At 40.1% G+C, this 19455-nt stretch overlaps 2 protein-coding genes across 7 annotated transcripts in view; both read left to right on the top strand.

The window, feature by feature from the left end:
* The window catches only part of zmiz2 (zinc finger, MIZ-type containing 2), a 29475-nt gene extending 16150 nt beyond the window's left edge, over positions 1-13325 (top strand). For 4 of the 6 annotated variants that reach the window (XM_044175056.1, XM_044175054.1, XM_044175057.1 and 1 more), the window contains exons 7-20: positions 610-822; positions 1623-1706; positions 1848-2025; positions 2874-3015; positions 3666-3744; positions 4128-4259; positions 4353-4458; positions 5444-5601; positions 5685-5752; positions 5844-5912; positions 6002-6243; positions 7543-7664; positions 8964-9173; positions 10529-13325. In XM_044175056.1, coding sequence (XP_044030991.1) covers positions 610-822; positions 1623-1706; positions 1848-2025; positions 2874-3015; positions 3666-3744; positions 4128-4259; positions 4353-4458; positions 5444-5601; positions 5685-5752; positions 5844-5912; positions 6002-6243; positions 7543-7664; positions 8964-9173; positions 10529-10636 — 1911 coding nt within the window. In that variant the 3' untranslated portion in view covers positions 10637-13325. Of the gene's footprint in view, positions 1-609; positions 823-1622; positions 1707-1847; positions 2026-2873; positions 3016-3665; positions 3745-4127; positions 4260-4352; positions 4459-5443; positions 5602-5684; positions 5753-5843; positions 5913-6001; positions 6244-7304; positions 7381-7542; positions 7665-8963; positions 9174-10528 lie in introns of those variants that run through there. The other 2 variants (XM_044175059.1, XM_044175058.1) reach the window with 2 other exon arrangements.
* Positions 13326-14308: 983 nt separating this feature from the next.
* On the top strand, positions 14309-18583 carry LOC122865974 (peptidyl-prolyl cis-trans isomerase-like). Its single transcript, XM_044175065.1, has 5 exons — positions 14309-14478; positions 15436-15466; positions 17723-17811; positions 17931-18103; positions 18200-18583. Exons 1-5 carry the CDS (start codon positions 14410-14412, stop codon positions 18333-18335), a joined length of 498 nt encoding a protein of 165 aa, XP_044031000.1. The 5' UTR covers positions 14309-14409; the 3' UTR covers positions 18336-18583.
* Positions 18584-19455: the final 872 nt, after the last annotated feature.

The following is a 19455-nucleotide window of genomic DNA, read 5'->3' as shown; positions in this document are numbered from 1 at the left end:
GGTTCCAGTTGATATTATTTATAAGCCACATCGCCGAGCCCTAGTTATGCTGTACATTTCAGAAAGTGGTATTTAAGGGAGAGCGGGATTCAGCACTGTATGTCAGACGCGGCGTCATTCAACTGCATTATTCCATACATTATAAAATAATATATATTTAACTCTAGTCAGCAGCGGTTTTTAGATTAGATTGTTATTTAGGATGGTAGAAACATGTTAACATTTAGAAAAGAAATTTAGGCAAATGTATTTTTATCGGTCTATCACTATGTTTAATACTACGTTACACTACCAGATACTGTAATCTGGTAGTGGGGTGATTTTGTTGAAGTGTAATGTACCTTCACACATAATAGAGAAAGGAAATGAGAATCAAATAGACTAGAGGTGCAACACCTAACAACGATGTATATTTGTCCACAAAGAGATTAGGTGATTCAGTGTTTTGTGGTGTTGTAACACAGGTGTGACGTGCAGTCTTCTGTTTGCACTGTAGTTTTACCTGTTCGTTCAGCTGGGCTTCTATCGTACTTCCTGTATTTCTCAATAAACTCTTTCATGTCAAAACAGTTCAGTAACTGTTCCTGTCGTCTGTGTTTTTTTTCCCAGGGTTTTCCAGTGCAGCAGTACGGCTCTGGTGGGATGTCAGGATACCCTAACCAGCCTCTGCAGTACCCAGCTGGTCCACAGCAGCGATGTGCCCCCTCACCCTCTTACCCCTCCAGTCGGATGCCCCTCATGGGACAGTACACGTCTGGATCACACAACCCAGCACAGTTCCCCCCTGGAGCCAGCCAGCCCAATCCTCCGCAGTATTATAAGGTAATCATTTCCACTTCCTTTTCTGACAGATACTGGATGTTTTGATGTTTTGAAATATTTGTTTTTTAACAAACACATAACATAAGAAAAGATCAATTAAAATGTGTCATTTAAAATAATTCTAAGTAAGTAAAGATTTATTTATTTATTTAAGACTTTTCAAAACAAAAGTTACAAAATGCTTCACAATAAAAGCAGTTACGGAAAAAAACAAACGTACGAGTAACAAAATAATATTTACAAAGCAGAAACAACATATATTTCAATTGATTGATCTAATAGCGAGAGGTAAAGTATTTGGAGCTGAAACGATTGGTTGAAAATTAATTAGCAGCGATTTTGATGATCGATTAATTGTTTGAGTGTTTGAAAAATGTGTTTGTTCCCGCTCCTGTCATGTGAGGATTTTCTCTTTTTCACTGTTTTATATAATTGCGAACTCAGTTTTTGGGTTTTGGGCATTTTTTTTCCATTTTCTGACATTTTATAGACCAAACAAACTAATCGATTAATCGAGAAAATAATTGTTATTATTGCAGTTTAATCGATGATGAATATAATCTTTAGTTGCAGCCCTGTTTCCATCTGATTTGGTGATGTTTAATCAAATTATTAACAATTTGGAAAAAATGTGACAAAATCAAGTCTTCAGACACAGAATATCTTATATTTGTTTCTAATGAAAGTTGTTGAGAACTTCGGGGCACACAGATCTAATTTCTTCGACACTGTTGAACTCTTTGGGGTCCAGATAAATGGATCGTTAGCTGAGTATCATGTTTCCTGTCTGTGTTCTCCAGTCAGAGCCATTCAATGGTCAGGGCAACCTGCCATCTGCAGGAGCAGGAGGATACAATGCCTTCACGCAGGCTGCAGTGAACGGGGTAAGTCATGTATGCGCTCAGTCCAATTCACTAGTAACACAGAAATATTCTGTATGATGATGGGCTTTTCTTGTTAAACATTTAATGAGATACTTTAAAGATTTGAAGTTCTAAACACTCGTCCTCATCCTCGTCTCTCAGCCAGGTCGGGGTGGAGTGATGCCCGGATACCCAAGCTCACCGATGGGAGGGAATCCCACGCCTCCCATGACACCTGGGTCGTCCATACCTCCCTACCTGTCCCCAGGCCAGGACACAAAACCCCCCTACCTTCCACCGGACATCAAACCCAACATCATCACCCAGCAGGCCCCTACAGGTGAGGCAAAACTCACCGCAGTAAACACACAGCAGGAAGCACACTCTAAACTAAAAAGGTCACCGCTTCTCCTGTAAGCTGTTTTCTTAAACGTCATGTAAACCTTTTTCGGTAATTGGGTTAGAGAATTACAGAAACCTGATTTCCCCAGGTACGTTTCTCCTGGAGAACGCAGATTTCTTTATGCATAACCGGATTTCTAATTAGCTTTTTAGATGCACGTTTGTGAATGACAAAGACTGCAGGCAGGGAAAGTAACAACAGAGCGGCTGGATGAAAGGAGTCATTACACGTCGCAATGTGTCTTCGTATTTAAAGCGTCCTCCCGAAGTCTAAATCGATCTGAATGCAGAAGACGAAAAGGAAACTGAAACCTCCAGTGAGTGTTTGCTGATTATTTATTTCTGCTGTAGTACGTTACCATAATAATACAGTTAGTAAATAAAGCTTTATATCGCTCTCAGCAGCTCTCTCGAACGCCTCTCCCTCTCTCGACGACATAATATTAATAAATAACAACAAATGTCCATCTCTTGTCCTAATATCGATGCTAGTGGCGTCCAGTACGTCCTTATTTTGTGAATTATGTCGTACAGAAGTTGTAGCAAACACAGGGTCTGTGTTTAACCAATCAGCGACGCTCAGTACCTGCACACTTAATAGTTCCTGAACCATTAGAAAGTATGATCTCTGAAGCAGGGACTCTTTTTACAGGACAGAACTAAATTTTGTTCCTGGTTCTTTCAGTCGAAATGCAGGTTCCTGGTTTGCTCAAAAGGTTCTCGGTCTCCGGGGGAAAGTCCCTCTGGTTGACACGGCCTTAAAGACGCCTCTGTTTTACATTCAAGGCAACCCCAGTGACGACCTGCGTCTGACTTTCCCGGTACGAGACGGCGTCGTGTTGGAGCCGTTCAGACTGGAGCACAACCTGGCCGTCAGTAACCACGCCTTCCAGCTGAGAGACTCTGTCTACAAAACGCTCATGTTGAGGTAGGACTTTCCAATAACACGCTCTCTTTTGTTTTTACCGTTGTATGTATCCTGTTTTGTATCTCTGTCAGACACACAAAACATGGTCAAACGGGAAGAGAGAAAAAAAAAACACAAATATACATACACAAATAAGAAAAGATTAACAAGAAAATTTTAAGGAAAATGTTTCACTGCCACAAACCAAGTATTTATTATCTCATTGCCTCGTACTTTAGAACACAGAGTTCTTGTGTTGAGGAATCCTCTGTGGGATCATTTTTCAGGATGTCAAACAAATATGTTTCCACTCCGGCGTTATGATACTGAAGAAGATATAATAAAGCCAAACTAGTCTTCTACTCTGATGAATCATGGTGGTGGGAAAAGTAACAATGAATAATGGATAAATATTTGGTGATTCCCATAAAAATTGTCTTTAATTTCAAAGGGGAGGGGTGGGTGGCTCTGCAGAGGTCAGACTTTAGCTTTTTCTAATTACATCTGTAACATAATATGTGGCTTCAGTGTGAATTCAGAGCAGCACGCCTCTTCTCTGTTTCTCTTCCTGAGTGATTTTAAAAACACCAGATGAGGAAAAACAAATGAGGAATGTTTGATAACCCCACCCAGTCTCTCCCTGATGGTTTGTGTTGTATCGCCCCCCGCAGGCCTGATCTGGAGTTGCAGTTTAAGTGTTACCACCACGAGGACAGACAAATGAACACTAACTGGCCTGCCTCTGTGCAAGTAAGCATCAGCTTTTCTTTACATTTCGCTGTTTGAGTCGCTCTTCCTTAAAGGGTAGATTATGGTTATTTTGGGCATTTCTTTGGCCTTCTTTTCTTTTGTTTTTGGCATCATGAGGAGTGATTGTGTTGAAAATGAAGAGATTTAATTCCTCCTGGATGCTGAAAGTGCTGGTGTCCAACGGTTGAAATTGAAAAGTGAATAACTTGACTTAATTTTTCAGGCACATCTGTTGGAGGGTATCAGTTATTGCAGTGGGTTAAAAGTTCATGTTCTAATACAGTTTTGGATTAATGTTACTGTGACAGAGCACCAAAACTAGGCTAAAAAAACATAAATGTACTTGTCATTTAATTCTGTTCCTTTTTTTTCTTCTGTATCAGGTGAGTGTCAATGCAACTCCTTTGTGCATTGAAAGAGGGGACAACAAAACCTCCCACAAGCCCTTGTACCTAAAGCAAGTGTGTCAACCAGGACGTAACACCGTACAGATCACAGTAACAGCCTGCTGTTGTGTAAGTAGCCTTGAAGTGACGCCTTCCTGTCTTACATTAAACTAATCAAATCCCATTTTTAAACACGTTTTTTCCCCTCCCGTCTCTCCGCAGTCCCACCTGTTTGTGTTGCAGCTGGTCCACCGGCCGTCTGTCAGGTCTGTCCTGCAGGGTTTGATGAAGAAGAGACTCCTGCCGGCCGAGCACTGCATCACGAAGAGTGAGTGGAAATCCAGCTTTAATTTGAAAGTACTTTGGTGCACAATAGTAGCTGCTTTAGTTAGCTTACACTAGTGGTTTCGTACCCAGCGGTGGAAAGTAACAACGGGTACTTGTACTTTACTTCAGTGTTTTAATTTTATGCTCCTTTATACTTCAACCCCACTACATTTCAGAGGGAAATACTGTGCTTTTTACACTGCACTACATTTATTATGTACCTGTAGTAACTTTGCAGATGGAGATTTTAAAAACCTAATAATGAGCATATAAAATACAAGGCATTGTTATACAGTAAATTAAACCACCCAACAGTCTAAAAAAAGAATAAAATTAGCTCTACTGCAGCCAACTACAATATTAAAATGCATCTAACATGTTGTGGCATCAATAATAATAATAATGATCTAATAGTATAATATATATTAATATAATAAATAACAATGACAGAGCCCATTTTGGCTGAACAGTGACTACTTTTACTTTTATACTTTAAGTCTTATACTTACATAATTTTACTTAAGTACGATTTTGAATGCTGTTTTACTTGTAATAGAGTATTTTTAAATTGTGGTATTGCTACTTTTATTATTATATTATAAGAAAAGTTGATCTCAGTACGTTAAACTCCCCCACTGTCCATAACAAGAGAGTGTGTGGACAACAGCAGGCTCATAAAACTGCCTGACCTGTGACCTTTTTGTTTCTCCCTGTACACCTGACCTAAACTATTTTACTTTTGAGGAAAATTAAAGTAATGAAAAGCAAACTTAATTTTATTCATTGATTATGAAAAATAGATTCCTATGAAGGAGTGCTGAAGGTTTGGGAGCCACGGGCTTACACCTGATGTAACACTGTAAAGACCCAGCTGGTCTGCCTCCTCCAGACGCTCCCGAGTTGTTCTGAGCAACAGAATTACATTTTTAACAGAGCAGTAAAGTAACTGTGCTTCCTTTTTTTTTTAAATTGTCTGTTTATTTCAGTAAAGAGAAATTTCAGTAGCGGCACCATCCCCGGGACCCCTGGTCTGAACGGAGAGGACGGCGTTGAGCAGACAGCAATCAAAGTTTCTCTCAAATGCCCGATCACATTCAGACGAATCCAGCTGCCAGCCAGAGGTCATGACTGCAGACACATACAGGTGAGGTCTCACACACACATACATGTACTTATACACCTATACTTGCAAATTAATTCTCTCATACTGATGTCTTTGTGTTGTAGTGTTTCGACCTGGAGTCCTATTTGCAACTTAATTGTGAAAGAGGGACCTGGAGATGTCCTGTGTGCAAGTACGTACTGCATCAAGATCTCGTTGCACCTTTTACAATCAGATGTTCTCAGTATAAAATGTAACCAGCAGTTTGTTCCTGTCGTTCACAGTAAAACTGCTTTGCTAGAGGGGCTGGAGGTGGACCAGTACATGCTCGGGATTCTTGTCTACATCCAGAAGTAAGTGTTTTATATGTGAATTTCATGTAATTTGCGTGTTTGTCTAGTAACTTTTTATGTAGTTAAAAATGAATCTCTTCCTTCCTCAGTTCGGACTACGAGGAGATCACCATAGACCCAGTGTGTGGTTGGAGGCCAGTCCCCGTCAAACCAGACCTGCACATAAAGGAGGAGCCCGATGGTCCGGTCCTGAAACGCTGCCGAACAGTCAGCCCGAGTCACATGGTCCTGCCTAATGTGATGGAAATGATCGCCGCTCTGGGCCCGGCGTCGTCCCCCTACCAGAGTCTGACAGCAGGAGGCAGGAACACCCCCGACTACAACAGGCCAGGTAGATTCAAGACTGAGGAGGGAAACCGTGTCAGGCATCTATGAGTTAGTGGTGGGAATGCACACACATAAAACTACAGCTACAGGTGATTTGTGAGTAATATCTCTGCTTGTCCGTTCAAAAAAGATGCAGCATTGTCATGAAATTTTATATTGGGTCTCATGCAGGAACAGTTTCTTATTCTAAATCTATATTACTTTTTTTTTGTTTTTGTGAGGCTTGTTTGTACAAATGTTTCTATAGACAAGTTTGGACATTTCAAAGCCCTAAAAAACAATATTTTCTCAGTCAGCTTCTGACTCTGAGTGACGGGGTTATACATGAACACACAACATGAACCGCTTTGGTTATTTCACTTGTGAGATTCCTATATTATATATTTTTCCTCTGTGCTCTCCTCACCAGTTTTCAGTGGGTGGGACTCGGAGGTTTTAGCGATATTTTAATCAACATCTGATGACAGCTGTGGGGTTGTTTGCGTCTGTTTCCAGGCCACTGTAACACTGTACTTTAAGGCCCACTTATTTAGCATTTATAAGCAGCAGTATATAAACATTTTAAGAAATGCATTATAACACACTATAATTTAGTTGCAATCAGATACAAGTGTTTATTAATGTATTTATTAACTATAACTATAACTCCTCCTGTGGGCACCCAGAAGTGGATAATGAATGACAATATAGTAAAACACAGTTGTAATGATATATAAAATATGTCTTCATAGGAGAAGTTATAATTGTTGACACATACTGTACATTAATTAACACTTAAAAATCCCTTACCAGCTTACAACTACATTATAGTGTGTTATAAACATGTATTAAATGTTTATATACTGCTTATAAATGCTAAAATAAAGTGTTACAGATTGTTGTTTATATAGTCGTGGATATTTAATGTAAGAGAGAGAAAAACTTTGGACTTGAAACCAAATTTTCAGGGGTTTTAAGTTACAGAGGATCTTTATAAACCTGGTGTTAGGCATGTGTACTTTTGACTGGTACTGTATATCATGTGTGTATTTTATTACACATACTGTACACAATCGCACTTTCTAGCTCAAGTCAGTCAGATCATCTGCTCTTAGATGGGAGGTGACGCAGAACAATATTTCAAGCAGCAGAGCAAAGACCAGTGAGTACAATCTCAGTGTCTTTTATGTCCTCTTATACTCCACAGCTTGAAGCACTTTCTCTCCATGCTGCACTGATCACTATTATGCAAGAGACAACAAAAGTCTACACTGACCTGTTTCTGTTTGCTGACTGGAAGTAATGTTTTGTTTTGGTCTTGTAGGGAGCCAGGGGTTCTCCAGCCAAACAGGATTTACAGACTTCCCCAACACTCCTGGCACCCCGACACTCGGAGAGTACGCCTCCTCTGGACCACCACCTCCACTTCCCTATCAGTCTGAGCAGGTCGGACACCTTTTAAAGTACCCCTCTCTTACGTAACACATGTATGAGCAAACACGCAGGAGCATATATTACTGTCCTTTTCTTGACTTCGCCTCTGGCCACAGTGACGAGGATCAGACTTTTCTGTTCTGCTCACTCAGGACATTTTCCTTAATGGTTGAGTAGGCATCAGAGAAAACCGGAGTATGAATAGACCACGGACAGAAGGCGCAGCTGCGTTAGCTTGCTTCACATACAGACCCAGAGTTAGAGTTATCTGTTATGCAACTCAAACTGAGGCACACATTGCCTGAATGTGATGTAGTTAAAATGGACTCTTTGATCTGATTGTTTTTCAGCCAGTAGAGAGGTGATACTGAAAGCACCTCGATCTGGCCTCTCTGACTTTATCTCCGAAACATCTAACATGAGCTGTGATAGAACCTCAACATCTTAAGCTCTGCTACCTCCAGCTCTGCCTCTCGTCTTTATATTCTATATTTTTCCTATTGTCAACAAATCCCATGAAAAAACAAAACCAACAGTGAATGTATCTGCTAACAGGTGTTTGTGTGTGAATCACAGCCTGATGGATCTTCCTCCTCTGAGCCACAGAGCTCCATCGTTGTCCATAAACTATTAAAAACACATCAGTGAGCCGCACTGTTGCACTGGGTGACATGTTCCTTCATCACCATGACACACACACACACTGTAGTTTATTCTGACTCAGTCCCACACACACCGTCCTGCTGCCCCAAACACTCACTACAGCACCACATGTGGATTCATCCGCCGCTGAAAGTAGTCCCCAACAAATGCACTGTTTCCTCCTGTTTGTTTGATTTAAAAAAACTGCTGTTTTGAGGAAATGACTGCGCCTTTTTAAACATGAAACTATATATTTGTGAGGTGTTGGTACCTGAAACTGTTTGGTTGAAAAGGGCGAATACTGTGCTGCCGTTATGCACCACTGACTGTCTCTTCCTTCTGGCTTGTGAGCTCAGTTAAGAGCCTTTAACTGAACCTGAAGTAGACAGCATTGACTGAGGATATATTCGCTCACATACCTCGCCACTAAACCACATACCGCCTGTCGCATGCAGCTGCTCGGCTGTCTGCTAAAGGTTTTTAGAGAAAGATTAAAGTGTCCACCCTCCTCTACTGTCACACACTTCTGGTGTTCTGCATCTTAAGAAAAGACCACAAGGATAACACCTCATGCATCGTGTTTACCCACTGTGAATTTACAGTTTTATTGCCATAAAATAAAGATTCTCCCGTTTGTCTTTGTGTCTCTTCCTGGTCTCTCACTGTCAGACGCCTCATTCTGGACGAATCGAGCACGGCCATAACATCCTCCAGCAGCACAGTTCAGGTGTTCATGGTAATCAGAGTCTCGGTGACGCCGGCAGTCCACTGCCGCAGCGGAACGTTAATACCCAGAATTCCCGGCTGCAGAGCGAAGGCTCCTTCGCTCTGGGAGGCCCGGGAGCGCCTGGAGGAGAGGGAGCCGATCACGCACTAGATGTGAGTAGAAACCCGTTGATCGGTTATATAAGAGCACGTAACTTTTATAGGACTTGGATGTAACTTAATTTCTGTGTTTGTAAGTTCAGGGTCCATATTAATCAAACTGCTAAAAGGGAACTTTGGGACTTAAAATAACTTTTACTGCTAGTGACAAACTCAAGAATAAAAGCTAATTATCAGACTTCTTACAATTTTTTTTTAAAAAAGCTCTTAAATTTTTAAGAGAGCTCCAGATGTCTCCTAAAGACTTATTTAGTCATTTTGGGAAATACGCTTATTTGCTTTCTGGCTGAGTTAGATAAGAAGATCGATACCACTCTCATGTCCTTACGGTAAATATAAAGCTACAGCCAGCAACGGGATAGCTTAGCTTAGCATAAAGACTGGAAAGAGATGGAAACAGCTAGCCTGGCTCTGTCCAACAGTTTAGCTCTCTGATTAACACATTATATCTTGTTTGTTTTAATCTTTACAAAAACTGAAGTGTAGAAATGACAATTCGCTGTTTTATGTGGTGTTATGTACCAGACTATTTCTTGACCAGGACTAGTGACTTCCTATAGTCTCCGCTGGTTGCCTGGCAACTGCTCCAAGCCAAGAAATAGTGTGGCACATAATCCCCCACGTCGGTTTTCGATCAGTGAGCTTCACAGGTGTTGGAAGGTGAGTTACCATTGGACGGAGCCGGGCTGGCTGTTTCCTCCTGTTTCCAGTCAAAGCCCATTGGCTGCCGGCCGGACAGTGGTATTGATCTTCTCCTCTAACTCATCGCAAGAAAGTGAATAAGCGTATTTCTCAAAATGTTGAACTATTTCTTTAAGTTATTTCAGAGCAGAAGCTGTGCGATTGTACAAGTGCAGTCGCCAACGTGACGTACCTCGTTTCAGCCAGTCTCCTTTTTAATTTCCTCCATATTCTGCATTTTTTTAATTATAAAATATTAGATTATTGTTCACTTCACATTTTAATTGCTACTGGAGCTATAAAACACATGTCAAACACATAAAATTAACTTTTTAAAAGATTTAAAATATTTTAGCAGAATAACATACCACTGAGTATAGTAAGTTTGTTATTTTTAAAGAATGAACAATAGGGCAGGTGTAGGGTGAATCCCGGTCTCTGATTGGCTATTCTGCATGTGCTAAATCATGTGATCACTCTAGAGTTGCTCTTACAGGTTAATCTCGTACTTCCCCGTAAGGAGGAGATTGTTGGTTGATAAATGTCTTCACAGGAGTTCGACGGAGCCAGATCTCCCTCTAATACAACTGTTTTATTTTAAAACTGTGAATTTGGTGTTTTAATTTAACTTCTCCGTCTCTCGTTTTTTCTCCCCGTCTGTCGTTAAGCTTCTTCCTGAGCTGACCAACCCGGACGAGCTGCTGTCCTACCTGGGTCCCCCCGACCTTCCCAACAACAGCAGCGATGACCTGCTGTCTCTGTTCGAGAACAACTGACCACCTTCGCGTCGCCACACCGGTCCTCTTCCAGTCCAGCCTCTGCTTCTCTGTCTGCTGTAGCCCTCCCCTCATTGGTTGAAGACAGCACATCTCTGTTGACACCCACTTCTTGTGTGTGTGTGTGTGTGTGTGTGTGTGTGTGTGTGTGTGTGTGTGTGTGTAAATGCGCGTGAGTGTACATGATTGTGTTTTTGTGTATCTTTGTCTTGCTGTACTTTGAAATTCCTTCAGAGCAGTACACAGGAATAGGAGGGAACACTTCACGTGTGTATTCTTCATACTGTCATGAGTATGAAGAATATAACAGTACAATAGGCACTGACTCTGCAGACCAGCATTTTAAAATATAGCACAAATCACAGGCTGAAGGATTTAAATATACAGTATTTAATTTATAGATTTTATTAGTTGAAGTGGAGGATAATGGAAGCTGGGATGTGTGTATGAGGCGTTAATGGACACATTAATACAGTGGTTCCCAAACTTCTTTCTGTCGGGCCCCCTTTTACACACACACACCCACAATAACAGACACACACTCGGCCAATCAAATCAAAGTCCTGGTAGATTACTTTGTAACGCAAACGCTGTATTTCTGCTGTTTACCTCGCGATCGTCGTGCCGAAATATAAAATGATTTATCGTTTCTTTTAACTTTCCGGAGTTAGTTAGAGCGCAGTGTTTTGCTTACTCAAACTTCAGACTTCCCGGATCATATTTCATGTTTCACCTGAAGCAGCACCCGGTGTCTTCGGTCTGAATGCCCACTAATGCAACATGCCTTTTCTAAAGTGTTGCCTGGAACTATTTGTCTCATATACAGCAGTAGTTCGCATCCTGAATTAACATTAAAGCCATGCGGATGCACTGATCCGATCCGCCGCATCTGTATCTTATTAAGCAGAATCGAGTATCAGCCAGACACGATCAGTCGGCATTTAAACATTGGGTTTTCATCGATAGGATTATAAGATTTTGTTTATTCAGGTACATTCATTGACTCAGTTTTAAGTGCTGCAGCAGCTCCAAGTGAAGGGGTACTGATTTCAAATTTGGGTAGAAGCGCACGCTGGTCGGTAATCAGCAGAGCAGCTCATCATAATGTCACGACACAAGCAGAGGAGCGCAGACAGCTTCCCGGTTAAATAATCCCAGTTTGATGATCAGTTTCACCCAGCAGAGAACTGAACTGAGCCTCGTCAGATTTTCTTGCCTTTGTGTTCTGTGAGAAGTTTGAGAACCACTGCGTTAAAGGTTAAGGCTCAACTCCCATGAAAAAGCCAAATATCAACAACATGTCAGTCCGTCTCTCAGTACTTTCTGACTTCCTGTCTGTGGCGCTCAGCTCCGAGCCCAAAGTGGGTCAAGAGTTTATACTTTATAATTAATACTTTTAGGAAATTACTGAGCCTTTTTGTTTTGTTTTTTTCTTTCAAACAGCTGGTCACTGTAGTTTTTATCAAACAGGAGAAAATAGTGCGTTTGTTTGGGACTATTTGTGCAACACTGATGTGTTTTAATAGTTTCTGGACAACAGTGGAGCTCTGTGGCTCAGAGGAGGAAGATCCATCAGACTGTGAGACACGCACACACAACACCTGTTAGCGCATACGTTCAGTGTTGGTTTTGGGCTTTTCATGGATTTGTTGACAAGAAGTAAAATGTATAATATCATCAGACTTATCCTTTAATACGTAACGATGTAAGATAAGGGCAGTTAGAAGCGGTCACAATTTTGTTTCTCTTCACTGATTCAGTCAGATGAAAAAGATGAGTAACCTCCTCACGTAAGGACAAACTGAAGGCCAGCCGGTGAAGGCGGGGCCCAGATGTACAATAGACATTTTTTTTAATACATAAAGTCGGGAGAGTGCTGAGGGTTCATTGTATCTCCGACGTCCTTCGGCACTGTGAAATATATAAAAACTCCCATCTTTCCCTCTGTTGGTCTCACCCTCTTTCGGGGGGGTTTCAAGCATACTGTAAATGAGTACAGCTGTGTGTCATGGCATTTTCTGCCATTTGAAAGCTATTAGTATGTTTTCGTTTGACATGTATTAACCCATCATGACACGGGTTTATGTACTGTATAATCAGCTGTTTTCATTAGAGAACGTGTGTGTATCAAATGAATTGTTAATCATGGTAATTTTAATGTTATTAGTTGGATGACGGATCATTGTTGGCACTGTATACATACTGTATGTTAGAAAATTATAAAGCAATTGTAAAAAAAAAAAAAAAAAAAAAAAAAAAAATCTGAGGTCATACAAATGCAGGTATGACAGAAAACGGTCAGCTGACATTGAGTAATGCAGTTAAAGATGCAGAAATTATTCTTAATACCACTTTTTAAAGCTGACGGTTTTTTCTATGAATGATTTTGCGACTGTACCCGCTGTGGTCCAACATTGCCCAGACACGGCAACAAGAAATAGTGTTCTTTGCCAATTGAGCAACACAATAATGTTATATTTGGGGAAATTATGGACTATTTAACTGCAAATTTGCTAGAAAAACAAAAGTTTTTTAATATGTAAACTATTCCACATATTTTGTAACACATTGTAATTGCCATTATTTTCTATTTATTTTTTAATCATAATCATCATTGTACCTACAGTTACCTTGTCCCTTTCCTGAATCGCAGAATCAGAATTAAAAATCACTTTATTTGACAAAAAGAGTTTGTTTTTGGAGGCTCTGGTGTCTGAATTTCCACGTTAAGTATTAAAGAGTGAAAACATTTCATAGTCAGGTGTTTAATGTTGCAGCTATTGAAGTGGAAGTCATTTTAACATTTGCAGTACCGTTGGATAGATTAATTTATAGCATTGCATTATATTTAATAAGCTCATCATAGGTTTTGTATATAATAATTAAATCTGCAGAGTAACTACAGCCATATAGTGTAGAGCAAAATGTACAATATTTCCCGCTGAAAATGTAGTGGAGTAAATACTTTATACAATTTTGAGGTTCTTGAACTTTACTACATTTGATAATTTTGCACATTTTACTTCACAGTATTTATCAGCTGTGGTTGCTAGTTACTTTAAAGATTTGAAGATTTTACATTAAAAATGTATGCTAACTATAAAAATACAATGCATTGTTGAACCTGCAATGACTGAACACATTGACCTTTTTAAGTTGACATGTTGAACTTCTGTCTATGAATCGATGAGGTGTTATCAGAAATACTTTCTTGATCCCACGAGGGGGAAACTCTCTTATCAGTTCCACCAAAGAGGCATTTCCACTCAAAACTTCTCACGTGGTTTCATTTAACTGTTTGAGACCCAAAGAGGTAAAAGTCTCCAAAAAATAAACACAGATTTGTGTATCAGAGCTTTTCACAGAAGAAAAAACTCTTATTTTAAGCACATTTTGACAGATATTTTCACATGAGCGCTGACTACCTCACCTCCTCCTCCCCTGACAGGTCGCAGACCCTCACCCAGTGTTTTGGGTGAGTTTTGCACACGAGAGCTTTCTAATAGCTGATTTCTCACACCAGGATCCGGTGTGTCTGCGCAAAGCTCCGCCCGGGCGGGCTGCCGTAGAGCACATGTGACCCCGCCCCATCCTTCGTTCCTATTGGTCCACTCTTGTGCCTTTCAGAAGAACGTGGCTCTGATTGGCTGTCGGCGGCCTTTACGTCACCGGCGCGCAGACCCACATAAACACGGACCTAAATAGATCCAGTGTCTCTGACGCGTTGTCGGGAATTCATTCAAGTGCGTTTTATTATCATAAACATCATAAACATGGGAAGCCCCCGAGTCTTCTTTGACATCACTATTGATGGAGCTAACGCTGGCAGGATTATAATGGAGGTAAGATAAACATCAAACTATTCACTTAACATTCGTCACTTCAGTTTATTTCAGCTACGGTACGTTTTATTAGGGATTAAAAAAACCTTAAGAAATGTGTTTTACATCCATCTGTATGATTTGCAAAAGGCCTGCAGCTCTGACAGACATGTTGCAGTGCGTCAACTCATACAGCTCTTAGGCTTCCATTTTGGTAGCCTTTTTCATATATATATATATATATATATATATATATATATATATATATATCTTGATATAGCATGATTAATTGCATAAATACAGATAACAGCAGTTAAATCATACACAACTCCTCCAGAGTGACCATATACTGATGGAAACGCCCAGAAGCAGCAGCAGCAGCACAGCTGGTAATAACAAATGGGACTGCAGTTATAATGGGCAGGTCAGGCTGTAAACCACTGGAGAAGATGCAGCTTATCTGATGCGTCTTCTCATTTACACAATTAGAGTTGAAATTATTAGTCAATGAATTGACAATGGGCAGAGAATAAATCTATCTGACTATTTTGATAATTGACTAATTCTTTAAAGGTCATATTTCAACAATCTTTTTGGACTGTTGGTTGGACAAAACGAGACATTTGAATAAGTCATGTTGGGCTTTGGGAAATTAGAATTGACAAAGTTCATTATTTTCTGACATTTTACAGATAAAACGATTAATGAATAATTGTGAGATTAATCGATTATGAAAATAAAGTCGCAGCCCTAAAGACAATATGTCCTAGACAACTAATGTTTGGGCTTCAGGCCTAAAGTCTTCATTAGTTTTATCAGCTGAGATAAAAACGACAGTTGTTGAAACGAGCCAGTTTGTCAGATTTGAGGCTCCAGACGTGTTCTTCTTCCAAAGGTTTATCTTCTAGTGCATCTCACCTTTCTCAGACCCACTTCTGCTGTTTCTTCTTCACTAATTGAAATGTCTGTGTCTTGCAGCTCCGAGCTGATGTGGTCCCAAAGACTGCAGGTATGTAAACTTTGACAATAAGCAGAAAGTATTTTAAGTTCACTGCGTGCAGCGTTAGCTACAGAGCTGCTGCCCAGGCTTTTTCCAAACACCCAAAATGGATTTATGTTTGGTTGAGCAAACTACGCGTCCCCATTAATCCTCTGCTGAGAATTTATTGTGTCGAGGCTGGGTGATGCAGGGTGTGAAGGTATCAATCTAAAGAGCCTGAATAGCCAGTTGCATAACTAAATGGGAGTGTAAACAGTGATACAAGGAGATGTGCTACTAAGTGCTTACACTGCTTTATTAAAAAGGAGAAAAAGAACTTTTGTTTGCTTCAAATGTCCTGATATTGGTCATTTCCACCTTATAACGGCTGGCAGTGGTGGACAGCAATATATTGGTTGCTCTGTCCCACGACCTGCATGCAGCTCTCAACAAGAAAACCTGCTGATGCATTACTGACTGACTGATTGGGAGTTTGTCCCACATAGCCTTTGTTAGATATATGACCTCATTCACACTCAGTGGGTGCAGAAAAAAAAATGGCCAGTATGCTTCGTTTGGGCATACAGTAGTTTCTGTAGTGGCTCAAATACATCATGCTTTTTCTGCCATTCTGCAAACGACCACAAAGAGACGCACAACAACCACAAAGACACAAAAGGACCACAGACGCAAATTACTACAAAGAGATGCACAACAACTACTAAGAGATGCAAAATGACACCTAGAAATTCAAATGACTACAAAGACATGCAAAATGAGTACAAAGAGATGCGAAACAACCACAGACACAAAACAACCACAAAGAGATGCAAAATAACTACAAAGACACAAAACAACCACAAAGACATGCAAAATAACTACAAAGACACAAAACAACCACAAAGACATGCAAAATAACTACAAAGACACAAAACAACCACAAAGAGATGCAAAATAACTACAAAGACACAAAACAACCACAAAGACATGCAAAATAACTACAAAGACACAAAACAACCACAAAGAGATGCAAAATAACTACAAAGACACAAAACAACCACAAAGACATGCAAAATGACACCTAGAGATTCAAATGACTACAAAGACATGCAAAATGACTACAAAGAGATGCAAAACAACCACAAAGAGATGCAAAATAACTACAAAGACACAAAACAACCACAAAGAGATGCAAATGACTACAAAGACACAAAACAGCCACAAAGAGATGCAAATAACTACAAAGACACAAAACAACCACAAAGAGATGCAAATGACTACAAAGACACAAAACAACCACAAAGAGATGCAAAATAACTACAAAGACACAAAACAACCACAAAGAGATGCAAATGACTACAAAGACACAAAACAACCACAAAGAGATGCAAATGACTACAAAGGGATGCAAAACAACCACAAAGACACAAAACATCCACAAAGATATGCTAATGACTACAAAAGGATGCAAAACAACCACAAAGAGATGCAAAACAACCACAAAGAGATGCAAATGACTACAAAGGGATATAAAACGACTACAAAGAGATGCAAAACAACCACAAAGACACAAAACAACCATAAAACAACCACCAGGAGACGCAAAATGACCACCTATAGATTCAAATGACTATAAAGAGACACATAATGACTACAAAGACACAAAACAACCACAAAGAGATGCAAATGACTACAAAGAGAAGAAAATGACCACAAAGAGACGCAAAATTACATTACTGCTATGTAGGAGGGGTGAAGGGCCTTTTACATGTCTGTGCCCCGGGGCCCATTGTCTCCTAATCCGTCCATGTCAGCAGCATTATTCCACTGAGCATACAAAGCAAATTATTTATGCAAAAGAACTGGTGATATGAACTTATTTTTGTATTTTAGTTGGTTTAAGTATATGTAATTAAAGGTCCAGTGTGTAACATTTAGGAATATAATATTTATAAATATGTTTTCATTAGTGTTTAATCACCTGAAAATAAGAAGCGTTGTGTTTTCGTTACCTTAGAATAAGCCGTTTATATCTTCAGAGGGAGCGGGTCCCCTTCCACGGGGGCCACCATGTTGCACCGCCATGTTTCTACAGTAGCTCAGAACGGACAAACCAAACACTGGCTCTAGATAGGGCCTTTCATGTTTTTCGTGAGTTTCGCAGTCACCATAGTTTCTCCTACACGCTTGGAAGGGGAGGGTGAGGCGAGCGGTATTCAAATGACCACTAGATGCCACTAAATCCTCGATACTGGACCTTTAAGTGACTGTGTCTTTATTTTACAGAAAATTTCCGTGCTCTGTGCACCGGAGAAAAGGGTTTTGGCTACAAGGGCTCCACATTTCACCGTCTCATCCCTAAATTCATGTGCCAGGTACAGTGCAGGTACTTGTTTTCACAAGTTCAGATTTAACCTGAGCTAATAGATTTTTGATTGCGGTTTGCACATTCGCTGAGTCAACTGAGCCTTTTGCTTTTGTTTTGTTTGTTCAGGGCGGGGACTTTACCAACCACAATGGAACTGGAGGCAAATCCATCTATGGGGAGAAGTTTGCTGATGAGAACTTCCAGTTGAAGCACTCAGGCATGGGCACACTGTCCATGGCTAACGCTGGGCCCAACACCAACGGATCCCAGTTCTTCATCTGCACAGCTTCAACTGACTGGTGAGCTCCACTTTGACCGATGTACTGCTCCATTCAGCTTTAACCAACAGTTTCAGATGTTTGCCTCACATACTAATCGGCTCGTCTCCTCTCCAGGCTGGACGGGAAGCACGTGGTGTTTGGCAAAGTTGTGGAGGGCACTGATGTTGTCAAGGCAATGGAGAAGCAAGGCACAAAGAGCGGCACTCCTAAAGCCAAGGTTGTCATTGCCGACTGTGGTGAACTAAAATAGTGCGACAAAGCTCCTTCAGTTCAGCCCGTTGTCCGGTCAGATGTAACCTTTATCATCCCAGTGAATCTTTGAGATGCTGCAGCATCGGTAGAAAAACCCACTTTCTCCTCTAAAAATGTTAATGTTTGTCTGCTGTGTTTGTTGTGGAATATTTTGTACCTTCTAATCTGTTCTTTAAGGACCACATTTGTTAGCAAAATCTGAATAAAATGATGGTGATGGTGTAAATAAAGCACCTTGTAAGCTTTCTTCGTGAACGTTCTCTCATTTATGAACACCCGCTTTGTTCTTACTTAATTTTTATATTTGAGTGTTTCTATTAATTAATCACAAGATTAGATGATTTGATTAATGCCAGTGGGATCAAAACAAGTGAATGTTTAGCAAGTGCTCAAAATTTCATTTTTTATTATTGCAGTTGACACATTTTACCACTAGAGGACATTAAAGGCATTAACTCAACTCAGGGAAAACACTGTGTTAGTCATGTTTTTCATACCTTTGTGCAGTGGTGGTAGAAGTATTCAGATCTATTACTTAAGTAAAAGTAGCAAAACCACACTGTGAAAATACTCTATAGTACTAAAATACTGAAATGTTTAATATAGGTGTAATCATTAAAAGAAGTTGTAATAATAACTAAAATGGTAAGATTTTAAATGGTAAGATTCAATGTAAGAAGAGGCGCAGAGATAAGGTTTGTATAACCTCCAGTTTAGTTTACGGTAAACACTTTCATTGCTACTGTTGTAGCTTAGCATGCTGTATGTAGGAATATATGCATAAACCCATAGTTTGTGTGTGTGAGGGTGTGCGTGTACATGCCTGCTGCATACATGTGTTTCTCCTAAACTGTATTAAAATAATTTCATGGTTTAAAGGCGCTGGGATTTCATACTGCGAGTGAATGCACCGTCACGCCAGTTAAGAATCCATCTAAAAGTGATGTATGAAGAGTGAAAATTGTGGGAATTACAAGAGATTGAAGAGAAATTTTAAGAAGAGTTTAACAGGTTATCCACACTGTGTGTGATGTCACCCACTCTGTGTAAAAATCCCATCCCACACACACTAATGTAAAAATCTGGGAAGGTCTGAAAATAGCATGAAACTTAAACTG

This window comes from Siniperca chuatsi, linkage group LG18 (assembly GCF_020085105.1).
Source record: "Siniperca chuatsi isolate FFG_IHB_CAS linkage group LG18, ASM2008510v1, whole genome shotgun sequence".
In the NCBI taxonomy this organism is placed as follows: domain Eukaryota; kingdom Metazoa; phylum Chordata; class Actinopteri; order Centrarchiformes; family Sinipercidae; genus Siniperca; species Siniperca chuatsi.
This window is presented reverse-complemented; position numbering and strand designations above follow the sequence as displayed.